This window comes from Scyliorhinus canicula, chromosome 4 (assembly GCF_902713615.1).
Source record: "Scyliorhinus canicula chromosome 4, sScyCan1.1, whole genome shotgun sequence".
Lineage (NCBI taxonomy): Eukaryota > Metazoa > Chordata > Chondrichthyes > Carcharhiniformes > Scyliorhinidae > Scyliorhinus > Scyliorhinus canicula.
In genome coordinates this window covers 86,454,761-86,473,647 of record NC_052149.1, presented here as the reverse complement: position 1 = coordinate 86,473,647, position 18,887 = coordinate 86,454,761, and the positions used below count along the sequence as shown (strand labels likewise).

The following is an 18,887-nucleotide window of genomic DNA, read 5'->3' as shown; positions in this document are numbered from 1 at the left end:
CTGGAGGTCCCAGAGGAATTACCCGAAGTGCTTCCCATATTTTCTTGTCTCCTAGAACATTTCAAGAGTGGGAAATGAAGTATCGAGGGTGGGTGTAGTTTACAAAGTGTTGGGATGGGGGGCTTGATTCACCAGTTGGCCTATTATTATCCCTACCTGTATGTTGTCTTGGATAATGAGTCCGGATTGTGTCTTTTGAAAGGTGTGAAACATACAAGATTGACAAATCTTTACTATGGCTGTGCAAAGACCAGAAAATCCACCTAATAATCAATTATTTTAAATTTATACATCGCCCAACCAGATAACTTGTGAGCCTTTTAATTCTTGAATAATCCTCCCTACTGTTCCCAGTTGATTGTGATTTCAGACGAATGCTGCTTTTTCTCATTTGAACGGACTGATGGGAGGTTATTCACTCATATACTTAGATGTACATTCAATCCCAATTGAAACATTTGTGCAGCATCTCCCACTGCTTTTTTTTTGCCAACTTTCTTTCCTGGTGCTAATTTAGCAAATGTGGATCAGATGTTAGTAACAGGGCAATTACTTTCAATTCCCTGGGCTAGGAGAGGAATGAAAGTCAGACAGTAGTGACCCATGCTAAAACAATTAATGTTTGTGGGTGGCATGCAAGGGGGAAGATCAGACTCAGCCATGATGCTTCTCCTGCTCAAATAGCCTGGCATCTGGGCGAATACATCAAGAATGGTCAGTTGAGATATGGGGCCAGAATATTATACATCCTTATAGGCCTAGACCACCTTAAAGAAAGAAACAATAAACAGGAATAAAACAGAAGAGTTCCCTTAAACTGCTGATTCAGAGGAATATCCAACTGCCGTTTTATATTTGTGAATTTACCTGGATCACGTTCCTTTTTAAGAGGGCTCTCCTCTGCTCGGTTAAGTGTAGAATCTGATGAGGGTAACGGCTGAAGGGAATTCATCAGTTGACTACTGAGGGACCCAATACTAGAGCAAACTTTCTTAAAGTTCTGTGCCAACTCAGGATAATTCTGCTCCAAGAAAGATTGCTGTTTGCACAAAAGGTCCTCAATTTTTTTAATGCACTGCTCTATTTCAGGGTTTGCTGAAATTAGCTGGGTTTCAGGTTGCAGCAAGATATCCAAAGTCCCATCCTGTGAATCTGAATTTTGGCGATCTACTTCCTTTTCACATTCACCATATTGGTTGTCTGCAGCAATTGGACATTCTTTTCCATTTCCTATCACCATAATTCTGTCATCAGTAGACCCGGTTTGATTGCTCTGTAGATTGTCAAAGATACTCTCTACATTGTCACCTTTTATTCCAGTGTGTTTTACTTCCTCGTTCACTCTGCCAGACACACCAGTTACACGAGGGATGCAATGCAATGATGGTGCATGCTCCGTCTCAACAGCTTTGTCGCACATCTGGACTGTCAAATCTGTTGCTTTGTCGATTGTTTCAACTGCTGCCATAATTCCTGCATCCTTGACAGTGATACGATCTGTATTAACCCCCAAACTTTGTGTCTCTTTTAATGTTGTGACCGTTGCATTGACAGTGCAACCCCCACAGCACACTGACTGAGTGAATGACTGGACATCAATTCCATGTATGGACTTTTCCTTTAGGTCTCTCAATTCTGGATTAGTGGTCTTTTCATCGCTTGGTTGATTACTTATAACAAATTTCTCAGATCCGTCTTGTTCATGTTTCCTTTCCAACTGCATAGACTGGTCACATGGTAGTGTCTCTGGGTGATGGTTAACCTTGCTAACATCAAGCATGGCACCTTGCTGTTCAAGCTTGTGTCCTTCAATTCCAGCTTCAAGCTGCTGCTCTAATGTGGAGACTGTGGTTCTTAGTTCTTTACCGGCAGGTCCCTCTGTGCTGGGGGTTGCCACAGGTACTAAATTCAATTCCTCTTTAGTAACGTGAACATCCACATTCCTCATTCTGTGTTCAATATCTCCTACAACATGAGAGCTTTGAACTAATTCTTTGCAGGGAATAGGATCAAAGTTCACGTTTTCACTTACCAAAGAATTTGAGGCAAATTCATTTTGACAATTGAGGTCCATAATTTCTTCACGTTTAAACTTGTCATTTGACAGAAACATTTCAGAAGATGGACTTTTTCTTAAACATGACATTTGGCCTTTGAAGCCAATTATTGCTATTGATGAATTACTTTGACTTCCTTTATTAACACACTGAGTTTTATCCATGTTATCGTTGCCTTTCCTGTGTAGCGCAAAGCTTGCATTCTGCACAGTGCTCTGTTGATTTTTTATTTGAATAATGAGCTTTGTATTTTCTTCCTGCAACACAAATATTTGCTTTTTCAGTTCGGAAATTGTTTTTACTTGCTCTTCCATCTCTTCGGTTTTCTCTTGGGCGATCCTAACCTGTTGCTGTATCTGAGAGAACTGGGTCGGTGTCAGATTTGAATGCGGTGTTGTTTCAGAGGTGCTAGAGTTCTCTTTGACAACTGGATCACCTGATGTCCTGAAGACACCACTTTCCAAGCACTTCAATTTCTGCTGGAACGAGGAAGGTGATTGGCATTGTTCCTCTAAGTTTAATTCCCGGAAATCAATTGGCATGCTGGCTGCCCTAAGAAACGGGGGTTTCATCCAACTTGGCACAAATTTCCCATTCTCCTTCAACTTTTCCTTGGTGCCAGGAAACGCCTTTACAGATCTACAATCATTCATGTTGCATTCTGATAATCCAGAGTCCGTGTTATCAGGAGAACCTATGAATAGCTCTTTAATATGGGTCACTTTACATCCATTGGTAGTTGCCCAGGAAGAAGATGCGATCCCCTTATCCCCATGGTTTCTGCTGAAACGAGATTCAGCTGAGGGGTACCGGGTATCCGGGACGCTGAAATTTCTGGGCAATGTGCTACATTTCAGTTGTTTGGCTTTCTTGTGTATTTTAATCTTCCTGATGGTATTTCCTTTCTCGATGTCATCCACATACTTCAGGAAGTCCAGGTCCAGGTGGAAACCATAAGGGGTTTCCACAGAATATGGTGATTCCTTCTTTCTGTCTGCACTGAGACACATGCTAGATAACTTGATGTTGGCTTCAAAACATAAAGAAAAACTATTAAATGGCAACGTTTGCAGTATTTGCCTTTCACAAGACAGGCATATAAATCCAGCTCATTCATTATAGAATGCCAGATAAAAGTTGTTACAGGATACCGGTAGCAATTTACATACAACTCATAGAATCCTTTATAAGTTTCCAAATGATTGCTGTTTTCAGTAGTCCAATAAAATAAATCACACAAATTAATTGATACTTGTTAAAATAACACAATTCAAGAATACATTTCTTGCCATAATTGAGGCTAATATTGGACACAGGTTTTATTCAAATTATCAGTTTTTTTACTCTAAAGTTGAATGGGCAAAAGTCATGTAAAGCATGAGAGGAAAATCGCAACAACCTCAGACCTGGCCACACACTCGAGGGTGGGTCACAGGAAGCAATCAGGAACAGAAATCATGTGGGGTTACATTACCATTTGAAGGGGAGCACTGACTGGTGGTGATTTAACCTGAGGGTCACCACACCTCAGGGAATGGGCAAGGCTGAGAAGGCAGGACCTTCATGCTGCTGGCCTCACTATGCATCACGTACCAGCTGTCCAGCCAACTGAGCTAAACCAGTCCCCAGTGTAGAGAGCAAGTACAGGGGAGGGTAGAATCCAATCTTGCTCCAATGCCAATCAGCTCACTGACAACACTTGGTCTGGGTTCAGATGGCCACTTGGACAGGTAAAAGCACTAATATCCAGACAACCTTACCCTCCAGTGATGAGAACAATAAACAGAAAGTAGTTGGCATCAAAGTAAAGATAAAAAACATGTTCAATCCCCGTCCCCCAAGCTTGTATGACTCAACTGGTACATTTACCCACTCGGGCACTGGGGGACACCCTTGAAGCTGATATCAATAAAACATTGCAAAATAAATATTCCTACCTGGCCGATGTGGGGATTGAAGAACCTGTGACATTCTTTTCCGTTTGTTAGCAAAATAAACCACGATGAAGAAATGAATCAAATTGACTGGGCTGTGAACAAAAATTGGAAAAGAAAATTTAAATCTTTTCGGTCTTTATGTGCTCAAAGTAAACAAATATTGCTCAATATTTTGTGTTTCACCAATAACAGATTCACGTTACTGATTCACTGCAAATGGTGTTTTCACGTTTGTGATTTGACTGTCCTAGGCTCAGGAACTAAATGAGGTACAAAGTCCAGTGATAGCTGTTCTGGTAAACAGAAACTCGAGATTCACTGACAAAATACGGCAAATTTAAAAAAACAATACTGAAAAGAATATTATTTGACATCAGTCAGTTTTACTAATCACGCTTCTTCAATTCAGTGTTCCTATTTTAAGATTTCCAACAGCAATGGGCCACTTTATATCCATAGGATGGCCAACGTCAGGAGAGAAGGAGATACAAAAACACGTTCTGAAAAGCATGAAGTGAGATTCCTTCCTTGTGCTCTGCTTGAAGGCAGGTTCTTGGCTCATTGTCTGCTGCTGCTTCATCCTGAACTATCTTTGTGACGGATTTTGTTGGTGCTGGTTTTGCCATCGCCTTCTACCCTCACAGGCAGGAGGACAAGGAAACAGGTCTGAAGCTCACCTCGGCTGGAACAGGAATCAAACGCACACTGTGGCCACTAACCTGAGCCACACATTAGCTGTCTAGCCAACTGAGCTAATTGATCCTCCAAATAAATTCCATTTCACATTCTGCAGGTGCAATACTATCCAATCCTCAGGCAACACAGTGATGATACAAATAGTGTACTGATAGAATTGACAAGGGTTGCACTCAAATTTCTTTGAGCAAAACACAGCCGCTTTTTACATGGGATAGTGCTGATTCAGTCGAGCTAATAGTTCTTTCGTTAGCATCTGCACTTCGATCTCTCCATTCTCCATGTGTGGATTTGGACACTGAAGGGATGATTTTATCCATCTCCAATTGTTATCCTTTGATTATGTTAGCATCACAGACTAACATCCATATTCCACCAACATTTATGAATATGGTTAGTGCTAGCTGAAAAAAAACTTAAAAATAGAAATAATCTAAAGATTGATCTTGAAGATTTCAAGTGATGGGTCTCTGATTAATTCTTTTGGCAGCTAGTTCCACCCTGGGATTGTTCCTGAAAGAAAAATGATTGATGCTATGTTTGGAAACAAGTTTGAGGGGATAGCATTGTCAGTTCAGTTTAGGTTGGTGGAGAGCAGATTGCAGTCAACAAGCAGCTTATACAGAAATAAATAAGAGAGAGGACTTAGCCCCTGGCCGTGGATGCTTATAGGAACCATTGTGACTGAATGTAGGGCGTAGAAAATGGAAGTTTATTTTTTTCATGTGTGGATGGCTATCTCATGTTTTATTATTGCTAAAGGGCAGTTGGTGCTTGTATTTGTCAATTTCCACCGGTTCATTTCATGTCTAATAGAGCATGGCCAGTCGATTTTGCTCCCTCCTTGCCGTAGTGATTCCCATTCCAAATCTTTAATCAAGGATATGACACTAGTATATTTCCATTTTGATTTGTGCAGAATTGTGCAGCACATCACTTCAATCTTATGTATGCCTCGAGCCATATAAGGGGCGGGATTCTCCGACCCCCCGCCAGGTCGGAAAATCGCCGGGGGTCGGTGTGAATCCCGCCCCCGCCGCCCTCTGAATTCTCTGGCCTCCCCAAAAATCGCCCCGGAGTGAATCGTGCCGCCCGCCTTGGAGAATGGCGGGGACCGGCACGACTCAATGGGCCCCGCGGCCGCCCGAATTCTCAAACGCACACTGTGGCCATCCGGCTGAAGTCCTGCCCGTTTTTTGCCAGTCCCGCCGGTGTAAATTGGAGTAGGTCCTTACCGACAGGACCTGGTGGCGCGGGCGGCCTCTGGGGTTCTTGGGGGGGGCGCGGGGGATCTGGCCCCGGGAGGTGCCCCCAGGGTAGCCTGACTCGCGATCGGGGCCCAACCGATCTGTGGGCGGGCCTGTGCCGTGGGGGCACTCTATTCTTCCGCACCGGCGGTTGTAGCAGTCCGCCATTGCCGGTGCAGAAACAAAGCTCTCTGCACATGCGCGGGAATGGCGGCAGCACGCGCTGGCGCTCCCGCGCATGCGCCAACTCGCGCCAGCCGGCGAAGGTCCTTCGGCGCCGGTTGCTGTGGCGCCAAGCCCCTTTCCCGCCGGCCAGCGGGGCGCAAACCACTCCGGGGTGGGCATCGCCCCTGAAGGTGTGGAGGATTCCGCATCATTGGGGCGGCCCAAGCCTCTCTCTCTCCTGGGTGAGTGAGGAGAAAGGAAGGGGGAGAGAAAACAAAAAAAAGACTTATATTTCATATTTTCTCTCTTTATACACTCGCTCCCAGCAAAAGTAAGCCCATCGGAGAGGAGTTGCATAAAAGCGGGGAGGAGGAGAGAAAATAATTAAGAAATAAATAAATAAAATAAAGGGGTAAAGGAAAGAAGGTGGGGGGGGGGGAAATAAATTTAAAAAAAAATAATAATAAATAAAATAAAAATAGGGTGCGGAAAAGGGGGGAAAAGAAAAACAAGGGGAGAAGAAAAGATGAAAGGGAAGGGGGAGAAAAAAATGCCAGAAGGGAGCCAAGAGAAAGGGGGCACCAGAAGTAGACGGGGCAAAGGGCAAGCCAGCTCGGGCGAACGAATCAGCACACGAAGCGGCGGGAAGGATGTATCGCCACATCAAAAAGAGCTGGACAGACAGGTGCCCTCTCCCCTGGGGTTAGAGGGGGGGCGTGAATTGGAAGGCAGCCTTTGCCGAGGTGGTGAGGGAGCAGCTGCAGGCAATCAAGGCAGAGGGGAAAGCAGACGCAGAGGCTGCAGTACAGGCAGCAGTGACCAGGGCCATATCAGGGGTGCAGCAGGCTCTGACCAGATTGGAGGAGAAAGTGGATGCCCAAGGGGAGAAACTAGAAGCCCATGAGGCAACCATTAAAGAGCTGGAGAAAGCAGCGACCGACATGAGCGACCGGGTCACGGCCCTGGAGAGGGAAGTGGCGAGACTGGGCGCAACACAGGGGAGCCTGAAGGGCAGGGTAGACGACCAGGAGAACAGCTCGAGAAGACAAAATGTTAGGATAGTGGGCCTGCCAGAGGGGATCGAGGGCAGAAACCCCACAACATTCGTGGCTGCGATGCTGGGCTCCTTAGTGGGGGGGGACACCTTTCCCACCCCACCGGAAATGGACAGAGCTCATCGGTCACTGCGCCTGAAGCCCAAGGCAGGGGAACAACCGAGAGCAGTCATAGCCAAACTGCACCGGTACCGGGATAGGGAGACAATCCTGCGCTGGGCCATGGAAAATAGAGCCTGCAAATGGAACGGGCACGTCATCCGAGTCTACGAGGATCTTGGAGCGGACATAACTAAGAGACGGGCTGAGTTCAACAGAGCGAAAGCAGCTCTCTACAAGAGCAAAGTGCGTTTTGGTATGCTGTACCCAGCAAAACTCTGGGTCACATACCAAAACAAGGAATATTTCTTTACAGCCCCTGCTGAGGCGAATAGGTTCGTCGAGGAGCACGGGCTGGAAAAACGCCATGGGAGGTAGGGACGAGGGGCCCATGGCAAGGAGAAACGACATGCCGACGGGGGGGGGGGAGGGGTGAGGCAAAGCCAGCCCCCTCCCCCCCCGGCAGGAACACCCAGAACAAAAACAACCCACTGCCCAAGGGACCGCTCCAGGTGGGAGGCCAGGCCCCAGCACGAGGGAACGGGAGTATTGGAGAAGGGAGAGGAGAAGCGGGGCAGCAACCTCCGAGAGGGGAGCCACTGCGCTAGCAAGAAAGCTAGCAACGGGGGCAAGCAACAAAGCAGGGCCGCAGCGCACCCCCAACAGGGGGGAAGGCGCCAGGCAGGGGAGGGGGGGGATCACCCATCAAAGTCGGGAGAGCAAATGGGGACAGGAATAGGGGATAGAGGGGCAAATGAGGGGTATACAGGGGAGGGGGGAAAAGGGAGAGAGCGGGGGAGGGGCACTCGGGGTGCGAGAGACCAGGGAGGGGAAATGCAGGGACAAAGGGACAAAAGAGACCAGAAAAGGAACAGGGCCACAAAGTGCCACAACCAAGGGCTCGAAACAAGGAACCGCTGCAAGCACCCACCCAGTACGGTCTGTGGGCGAAGGGGGCCCCCGGAGTGCAGGGGACTACCCGTGTGGCAGACACACAGTGGACGGCCATGGCGGGTGCCCCCGGGACAAGGGGAAACCCCGGAGCGCAGAGACCCGACCGCATGGGGAGAGCAGTGATAGTGGCCATCCTGGACGGCCCCCTAACAAAGGGAAACCCCGGAGGGCAGGGGCGCGTCCACCGGACAAATATGGTTAATCCCACAGGAGCGAGGGGGCAGAAGCCCCCCACCAGGATAGTCACCTGGAATGTAAGGGGACTTTACGGCCCAGTGAAGAGATCCAGTGTCCTCACCCACCTCAGAAACATGAGGGCCGACATAGTCTTCCTCCAAGAGACGCACCTGAGGGAGCAGGACCAACTGCGGGTAAGAAAGGGCTGGGTGGGACAAACCTATCATTCCTGTTATGGGACAAGGGCCAGGGGGGTGGCGATCCTGATTGGCAAGAGGGACAATGTTTAGGGCGACAAAGACGGTTACAGACCCAGGGGGGCGGTATGTCATGGTCAGCGGGGCCCTGGATGGGGCGCCGGTAGTTCTAGTCAACGTGTACGCGCCCAACTGGGACGACACGAGCTTCATCCAAAAGACCATGGCAGAAATCCCGGACATAGCGACGCACCGACTAATCATGGGGGGGGGGACTTCAACTGTGTACATGATCCAAAGACGGACAGATCAAACCCCAGAATGGGGAAAACCTCAAACATGGCAAGGGAACTCAGTCACTATATGGAGCAGATGGGAGCAGTGGACCCCTGGAGATTCGCCCACCCGGGGAGAAAGAATTCTCTTTCTTCTCCCCAGTACACAACGTGTACACCAGAATTGACTTCTTTGTGGTGGGGAAAACGGTGCTTCCAGGGATAGACAAGGTGGAATACTCCGCAATTGTGATATCAGACCACGCCCCACACTACATGGACGTGCGGCTGGAGACGGGAAGGGCCCAGCGCCCCACATGGAGGTTGGACGGTGCCTAATTAGCTGACAAGGCCTTCAGCGAAAGGATAGCACGGGCCATAGCGGAATACACGGAGAACAACCAAAACGGGGAGGTCTCATCCTCCACGTTCTGGGAAGCGCTTAAGGCCGTACTAAGAGGGGAAATCATTGCCTTCAAAGCGCAAAGAGATAGGGAGGAAAGGGTGGCTAGGCAGAAGCTGGTCGACTCCATACTGGAGGTAGACCGTAAATACTCCGAGGCCCCGACCGTAGAGCTCCTGGCGGAGAGAAAAGAATTACAAAGGAACTTTGACCTGCTCTCCACCAGGAAAGCAGTACACCAACTCCGCCAGGCACGCGGGGCCCTGTACGAACACGGAGACAAAGCCAGCCGCCTGTTGGCACACCAGCTGAAAAAGCAGGCAGCCAGCAGAGAAATTGCGCAAATCAGAGGTACCAGAGGCACGTTGGAAACGGAAACAGAGAGGATTAACAAAACCTTCAAGGCCTTCTACCAAGAGCTGTACACCTCAGAGACCCCAACGGGGAAGGCTGGGATGAACCGGTTTCTTGATGGACTGGACATACCAGTCGTGGGAGAGGGCAGAAAACGGGATCTGGAAGCACCACTAGCACTGGGAGAGATCATGGCGAGCATTAGCTCCATGCAGAAGGGGAAGGCGCCGGGACCGGACGGATTCCCGGCGGACTTCTACAAAAAATTCGCGACAGTGCTGGCCCCGCACCTGCGGGAGATGTTCACAGACTCGCTAGCTAGGGGCACACTGCCACCCACGTTAGCACAGGCCTCAATCTCGCTGATACCTAAGAAAGACAAAGACCCAACGGAATGTGGGTCATACAGACCCATATCTCTGCTGAACGCAGACGCCAAAATACTGGCCAAAATCCTAGCCAAAAGGCGAGAAGACTGTGTACCTGAGGTGGTCACAGAGGACCAGACGGGCTTCGTCAAAGGTAGACAGCTTACTGCGAACATCAGGCGCCTGCTGAACGTGATAATGACCCCCTCCGGGGAGAGAACACAAGAGGTGATCGTCTCCCTGGACGCAGAAAAGGCCTTCGACAGAGTCGAATGGAAATACCTCCGAGGTACTGGAGCGGTTCGGGCTTGGAACAGGGTTCACCGCTTGGGTAAGGGTCCTATACAATGCTCCCATGGCGAGTGTACGGACCAACAATACCAACTCCCAATACTTCTAGCTGCACAGGGGCACCAGACAAGGATGCCCACTGTCCCCGCTGCTGTTCGCACTAGCAATTGAACCGCTAGCAATCGCGCTCAGGGCAGATAAAATTGGAGGGGGATCCGAAGGGGAGGTAGAGAGCACAGAGTCTCACTCTATGCGGATGATCTGCTCCTCTATATCTCGGACCCACAAAGCAGCATGGACGGAATCATCGCGCTCCTGAAAGAGTTTGGAGCCTTCTCGGGCTACAAACTCAACATGAGCAAAAGTGAGATCTTCCCAGTACACCCGCAATGGGGGGGGGGGGGCAGCACTAAAGGGGCTGCCGTCCAAACAAGCCCGACATAAATTCTGCTACCTGGGGATCCAAATAGCCCATGACTGGAAAGGGATCCACAAATGGAACCTCACCAGTCTGACGGAGGAAGTTAAAAAGGACCTGCAAAGATGGAACACACTCCCGCTCTCCCTCGCGGGGAGAGTCCAGACGATCAAAATGAACGTACTGCCCAGGTTCCTCTTCCTGTTTAGATCCATTCCGATCTACATCCCCAAGGCCTTTTTCAAAGCGCTGGACAAACATATCATGGCGTTCGTATGGGGGGGTAAAAATGCTAGGATCCCAAAGAAGGTCCTACAAAAAACAAAATCCGGGGGGGGCTAGCCCTCCCGAATCTACAATTCTACCACTGGGCGGCAACAGCCGAGCGAGTAAGGGGATGGATCCAGGAGCCAGAAGCCGAGTGGGTGCGTGCGGAGGAGGCCTCCTGCATGGGAACCTCCCTCCGGGCCCTCGCCACGGCAGCACTCCCATCCCCACCCAAAAAACACTCCAGCAGCCCAGTGGTGACAGCCACCCTCCAATCCTGGAACCAACTGCGGCAGCAATTTGGCCTGTACAAAATGTCGGGCAAGGCTCCCATCTGCAACAACCATAGGTTCACACCAGCACTGACTGACGCCACCTTCAAAAGGTGGAGGCAGGACGGGGGGGACACTGACAGTCAGGGACCTATACACGGACGACAGGATCGCAACACTGGACGAACTGACAGAGAAATTTCAGCTAGCTGGGGGGAACGAGCTACGGTACCTGCAGTTCAAAAACTTCCTACGAAAGGAGACAAGGACGTACCCACAACCGCCACGACAGACACTACTGGAAGACCTACTGGACGCAAGTATCCTAGAGAAAGGGAACTGTAGTGACATGTATGACCGACTGGTAGATAGGGACGACACCGTACTGGACGCAACAAGAAGGAAATGGGAGGACGACCTGGGGATGGAGATAGGGTGGGGACTCTGGAGCGAAGCACTGCATAGGGTCAACTCCACCTCCACGTGCGCAAGGCTCAGCCTGACGCAACTAAAAGTGGTACATAGAGCCCACTTAACGAGAAACCGTATGAGTAGGTTCTTCCCGGAGGTGGAGGACAGATGTGAGCGGTGCCAAAGAGGCCCGGCCAACCACGCCCACATGTTCTGGTCTTGCCCCAGACTTGTGGAGTACTGGACAGCCTTCTTCGAGGCTATGTCCAAAGTGGTGGGGGTAAGGGTGGAGCCATGCCCGATAGTGGCGGTCTTCGGGGTTTCAGACCAGCCAGATCTATTCCTGGGGAGGAGGGCGGACGCCCTTGCCTTTGCCTCCCTGATCGCCCGCCGTAGAATCCTGTTTGGCTGGCGGTCAGCAGCACCACCCAGACTGACTGTCCGACCTCTCGGAATCTCTCCAAATGGAGAAAATCAAATTCGCCATCCGAGGATCGGACGACGGCTTCCACAGAACGTGGGAGCCATTCATGCAACTGTTCCGGGACCTGTTTGTGGCCAACGTACAAGAGGAAGAATAGTCGGGTGGCCAAGAATCAGGGGAAAATGGACGGGAATCGGGGGAAGGTAGCCGGGGGGAGGGGGGTTTACGGGCTCGTTTTGGGGGTTTGATGGCAAGCCAAGGCCCAAAACCAAAGTATAAATAAATGCCTATAAACATGTGCCTCGGCCATATTGGGGAATGTAAAATATGTATGCTGGCTTAAGGGGGCGGCCACAATTGTTGTTATGAAGATGCTTACCTGTAAATATTCATGTTAAAATTTTGTGTTTCTTTTTTTTTTCTCTCTAATAATTTGTAATTTGTCATATATAAAATATGAAAACTCAATAAAAAACATTTATAAAAAAAATCATTGGGGCGGCCCGACGCCGGAGTGGTTCACACCACTCTTCGGCACTGGGACCCTCCGCCCCGTTGGGTAGGGGAGAATCCTGCCCAAAGAATCCACACACAACTTGCATAATCCAAGATTGGATGAGCAAGTTTTTGGCAGGCTGTAAGACTATTATTTTTGTTGCAATGTCAATGATTCCTCCTCAGAAATCCAAGAACCTTGCCTGTTTTGTATGATGTCTGCTGAATGTGGCATCCCCATTGAAGATTGGTTTGAAGGTGAACCACAGGGACTGTTGTGTATCTACCTGTTGGAGAACTTGATTACAGAACTAAAGTTATCTGTTGGTGGATGTTTTTGTTGCCGATCATTTGACGTAGTACTTTTTGGTGTTGAAGGCCATCTCCCATTGACCCTGCCGTTTTTGCATTCCCAGATGATCCAATTAATTGTTATTACGGAGCAGCTCTAATTCCCACTCCATTCCTGATAATCTGCGATTTTGATGCTCTTGGGGAGGCTGCAGGTGAAGTCTGGCAGGAGATGCATTAATAAATGCAAATTGGAGACGCACAAAAGATTTGAAATAGTTGCAAGATGCTTCATAAAAATAAAACAGATGTTCAAAAATTTATCAGTGAACAGAAGTTGATACGGGAGAGCACTCAGATCAGGCATTTTCAAAGTCGGGATCAATGCATTTTTGATCCAATTTCCAACATCTCCCAGTCATCACAATGGGATATGAGGAAAAGCATTTTCACCTAGAGAGTGGTGGGAATCTGGAACTCACTGCCTGAAAGGGTGGCGGAGACAGAGACCTTCATAGGATCATAGAAGCCCACACCTCAATCGTATCTCTGTAGACCCTCCTAACCTTTTAGACACACAGAAGGCAAGCATGAAGATAATGCACATTGGTCATTCTGGTTACTTTTGTGTGCAGTATAGCATGAATTGAATTATAATTTTGCTTTGTTTTATATTGTTATTGTTTTTATTTTTGCATTGTGCCGAAGTAGGTGTTGTGATGTTTGGTGACAGAGGGAAGGTGAGGTGTGGCAGTGTTGGTGAATGGAGAATTGGCTTATGGTTACGAGTGCATTGTAGACTGCCTGGATAGAATGGAATGAGCCAATGCTGACAGCCCCATAGAAAAAGGCTGTCAAAGTTCACTCGTCCCTTTGTTTTCCTTCTGTTCCTCCTCAGGCTCCTGCTCCTTGGCTATTTAATGTATGGTGTGTTGTCCTCCTACCATTGTGAAATTGTGTAGCATGCAACATTCATTCTGGAGAACTGGGCGGCATAGTGACACAATGGTCAGCACAGCTACCTCACAGCTCCAGGGACCCGGGTTCAATTCTTACCTTGGTTGACTGTGTGGAGTTTGCATGTTCACCACATGTCTGTGTGGGTTTTCTCTGGGTGCTCCGGTTTCCTCCCACAGTCCAAAGATGTGCAGGTTAGGTGGATTGGCCATGCTAAATTGCCCCTTAGTTTCCAAAGATGTGCAGGTTAGGTGGATTGGCCATGCTAAAACTGCCCTTTAGTGTTTAAAGATGTGCAGGCTAGGTGGAGTTATGGGGATAAGGCGGGGAGTGGGCCTAGGTAGGGTGCTCTTTCAGAGGGCCGGTGCAGATTCGATGGGCCAAATAGCCTCCTTCTGCACTGTCGGATTTCTATGATTCTGTGAACTGCTCCAGTGCAGTCCAGGCCGTGGAATTGTTATTTCAGCATTACAATGGTTGACTATGTTATATTTTGTACGATAGCATGGCTTTCATTGCACCCTTGTGTATGGGTCACGCAGCAGACACATGAGCGAAGTTGTTAGAGGGTGATCATTGTCGCCCAGTAGACTCTGCACTGTCTTTGTCTGCACTGTAAATTCTATGGTTCTATGACACCCTTTAGTTTGTTGTGGTGTTTCAAATGCAGCTCGCACAGTGGAAAGTTAAAAGAATTCTATATTCTTCGTTTGCTGCTCAGTTTCTTCTTTTTAATTCTGCGTCTTGAATGATAATTTGTCCTGTAGCTTTCTGAATCAGTTCTCATACTGCTTTGACATATTACCCACATTTACTGAATCCACTTCAATTCTCTCCTTATCCACGTTATCTGAGTTTTCTTTGCAATTTCTCTGTGCTTAAGACCATTCCTGTTCAGTCAGATGTAAATGATAGGATAGCTCCTCTAATATCATTTCCTGATCTTCCTATTAATTTGCATCTTCATGCTTAGTTTAATTTGCCTACATTTTCTACTTATGCTCATATTTAATCATTCCATCTCCCATCCTCTTTCAATTACATTTAAACTTTTCTTTCTATATAAGCTTGTTACATCTCGCCAGTTCAAAAATGAACTTGGCTCTAACTTTCCTCCCAACAGCTGCTCGGAGGGTTTAAATACTGCACACAGATTTTTTTTTATAAATACCCCTTCCAGTTACATTGCACAGCAATAAATGAGCATCAAGTATAATTAATGTGAATTCTATCTGTCTTCAGCCTAATCGATCTTACAAGCTCCAGTTCCCCTAAAGTGGAACTCTCTCCCACAGTGTCAATGCCTGGATTTCTCGTCTCTTGTATGCAAAAGCTGAGACACTGATTCACAGACAGTACAATTCTTCAGGTACCAATCACCAGCCAGTATCTCACACAATCATTATCTTTCATGTGTAAGTTTAGATATTGAGTAGTTCTTGAGGCTGAATCAGCTAGAATTAAAACTGCACTAGCAAACTATTGTCTTTCTTGTTATCTCTCTTGTTGTAGACTGCATCTCCTGGTGCAAGTTCGTCTGGTAGTTTCAAGTGAGCAAAACATGCATTCGATTTTTCAAAACACTACATCCCCCCCCCCTTTCTTAGAGACAGAGCAAGTTTCAATGATTCGTCTCCAAAGTGTAAACAATAAACGTAACCATAATTTGAACATTCAACTAATTACACATTCTAACTTTTATATTAATTGAACAATGGACTCAGTCACATACAACGAGATCAAAGACTCTGAAAGGAGTTCACTTGGTAGCATAATCACCTGAGCAATGTGGACATCTTCTCTCACGTGTGGGGATGGTCTAACCTCAGATGTAGTCCCATTGAACTCATGTTCTTTATCTGAGATGTTAATGTTGGAATGAGATTCAATGCTTACGAATGGTGTTTTCAGTGCTTCTGAGAATGATGCATTTTGTGCGATGATTCGTGAATCGCCAATGATCACTGATCCTTTTGTGTTGGTAACAGCACCATGTGGTTGGATGGCTGAAGGGGTTGCTTGCTTTCCAACATGACCATCACGTTTCACAAGCTCTTTATCTCCTGGTTTTAGTGGTGTAGCTCTAAATTTCATGTTTTGCTTGGCATTTACTTTCTTTTGCTACCTGCTGCTCTTGACCGTGTTCACGTATGTGTTGATCATTAGCTCCGCGGGGTGGGTCAGGAAGGCACGTACACATTGGATGTGCGAAAGTAACTGTAGCTGAACACTCTAGTAGTCGAGTGAGGCATTGCTCTGTAACTGCAAAGAAAGTGATACAGCTTTTGTTTCCGTGCTCTCAGCTGCACTTATCACCTTTTTCAAGAAACGCATAAATCTCTCAACTTCTCTATTAGCTCTTGGCCAATGGGGTGTGATTTTCCAATGGATGAAACCGAGATAGCTCATAAATTTACTCAACTCATCACTGTTCATTGTTACTTCTTACCGTTGGAGGGATTCCAAACAACTCAAAAATCTGGTTAGGATTTGGGATGACTTCCTTTGTTGAAGTAGACGTAACTATTTCCATAACTGGGAATTTGCTGTAGTCATCAGTAACAAGCAGGTATTCACCAGTGTGCAAATCTGAAATCAATGCTAACCTTCTGGTTAGAGCTAGAGGCAGTTCAGACAGCTTGAGATGATCATGAAGATTTGACATTGTGGTTGCTTGACATGCCAAACACATTTAGATTTTTTGTTCCACAATGTGATCCTGGGAACCATACCTTTTCCCTAAGGAGCTCTTTGGTTTTGACAAATCCCTGGTGACCATTGTGTGCTATAACAATAAACAGTTTGCTATGTAGATTGTTGACCAAGCTTATTCGGGGTCTAAGGGTGATGCAGATATAGTAGTCCAGGAGGAACATTGTGGGGTACTGGATGGGATAATCATAAAGAGGGAGGAAATACTTGAAGGAATGAAAGCCTTGAAAGTTGATAAGTCGCCAGGGCCAGATGGATTGTTTCCGAGGCTACTGAAGAAGGTCAGGGATGAGATAGCAGATGCCCTGAGGATGATTTTCCAATCCTCACTCGACACAGGGGAGCTACCGGAGGACTGGAGAAATGCAAACATGGTTCCATTGTTTAAAGAGGGATCAAAGGATATGCTAAACAATTATATGCCTGTTAGTCTCACACGGTGGTGGGCAAATTAGTAAAATCAAGCATGAGAGATCAGATTAACTGTCACATAGAATGGCATGGACTAGTCAAGGATAGTCAGCATCGATTTGTAAAAGGAAGGTCTTGTCTCACAAATTTGATCGAATTCTTTGAGGAAGTGACAAGAAGGGTTAATGAAGGTAGTGCAGTGTATGTGGTGTACATGGATTTTAGCAAGGTGTTTGACAAAGTCTCACATGGTCGATTGGTCACAAGAAAGCCCATGGGATACAAGGCGATGTGGCAAATTGCATAGAAAGCTGCCTCAGTATCAGAAAACAAAGGGCAATGGTGGATAGCTACCCTTGCAACTGGAAAGTTTCAAGTGGTGTTCCATAGGGCTCGGTGTTGGCACCCTTACTGTCTGTGTTATATATTAATGATTTAGACATGAACGTGGGGAGCATGATTAGGAAATTTGCAGATGACATAAAGATTGGGCGAGTGGTGGACTGTGTGGAGGATAGCTAGAATTTGTAAAATGATATAGGCGGATTGGTGGAGTGGGTGATAAATTGGCAGGTGGATTTAAAATTTTTTTTTCGAGAACGTAATTCTTTTTTTCCAATTAAGAGGCAATTTTGGATGGCCGATCCACCTATCCTGCACATCTTTTGGGTTGTGGTCAAGTACACCATTAGGGGTAGAAGGATTCTACCTAAGATGGCGCCATTCATTTCCTTTTTTAAAGAGCCAGTCACCATCAGTTGTTTAGGGGTTTATTATACTGTTGGGGTTTAAGTTCATTTGTGCTTTTGATTGTCGTGTTCCTTGTCATTGTAACTTGAATTAATTGTTTTATATTATTTTGTTTAGAATGAAAAATTGTCAATAAACATAGATTTAACAAAACATCCTGGGGTTTATCATTGACCAGAAACTGAACTAGGCTATGCATATAAATACTGTGGCTGCAAGATCAGATCAGATGCTCGGAATCCTGTGGTGAGTAACTCACCTCCTGACTTCCCAAAATGTGCCCATCAAGTAAGGCAAGTGTCTGGAGTGTGCTGGAATACTGTCCACTTGCCTGAATGAGTGCTGCTCCAACAACACTCAAGACGCTCGACACCAACCAGGACAAAGCAGCCCCGCTTGACTGGCACCCCATCCACAAACATTCTCTTCCTCCAACGCCAACACTGAGTAGCACCAGTGTGTACCATCTACAAGATGCACTGCAGGAACTCACCAAGACTCCTTAGACAGCACCTTCCAAACCCACAATCACTACCATCTAGAAGGACAAGATCAGCAGACACATGGGAATGCCACCACTTTCAATCTCCCCTCCAAACCACATACCATCCTGACTTGGAAATATATCACTCTTCCTTCTCTGTCGCTGGGTCAAAATCCTGAAATCTCTCCTAATGTACCACACGGACTGCAGCTTGACATCTCATCACCGTCTTCTCAAAGGATTAGAGGTGGGTAACAAATGCTGACCTAGCCAGAGAAGCCCACATACCATGAATAAAGAAAAATAAAACTGCTGGAGTTAGCAAGATCAATGGCACGTTCAGGGTCCAGAGCTACTAAAGTTGAAACTATCGGAAGTAACAACTACACTACCAAATACAAACACTGGGTGGGATTCTCTGTCCAACGACGTCAGAATCGCGGATCGTGCATGGGCGAAGAATAGCGCGTCAGCTAAAAATCGAGGCCGGCGTTGGGTGCCCAACGAAATGCCATGCTCCCAACAGTGGTCCACGCCGCCATGCAAATTGTATAGTAAAATCCGTTGGCATATCATTAACGGGTCTGACCCAGCATTCTCTTGGCCTCCCACAATGCTTTGCCTCTGCTAGGTGCAAGTATCAATGGCATGGTTCACTTGTGGTTTTAAAATAGGGAAACAGGCGCCGTGGCTACTGAGGGTGAGAGAGGGGGTAAGATA

General features: G+C 47.2%; 1 protein-coding gene across 4 annotated transcripts in view; it reads right to left on the bottom strand.

Moving 5' to 3' along the window:
- Window positions 1-18,887, bottom strand: part of LOC119964747 (KN motif and ankyrin repeat domain-containing protein 1-like) — a 100,400-nt gene that overhangs the window by 43,977 nt on the left and 37,536 nt on the right. Inside the window, exons 1-3 of one of the 4 annotated variants that reach the window (XM_038794678.1) lie at window positions 4,198-4,920; window positions 3,995-4,086; window positions 868-3,087 (exon numbers count right to left, since the gene is read on the bottom strand). In XM_038794678.1, coding sequence (XP_038650606.1) covers window positions 868-3,087; window positions 3,995-4,028 — 2,254 coding nt within the window. In that variant the 5' untranslated portion in view covers window positions 4,029-4,086; window positions 4,198-4,920. Of the gene's footprint in view, window positions 1-867; window positions 3,088-3,994; window positions 4,087-4,197; window positions 4,921-18,887 lie in introns of those variants that run through there. The other 3 variants (XM_038794679.1, XM_038794680.1, XM_038794681.1) reach the window with 3 other exon arrangements.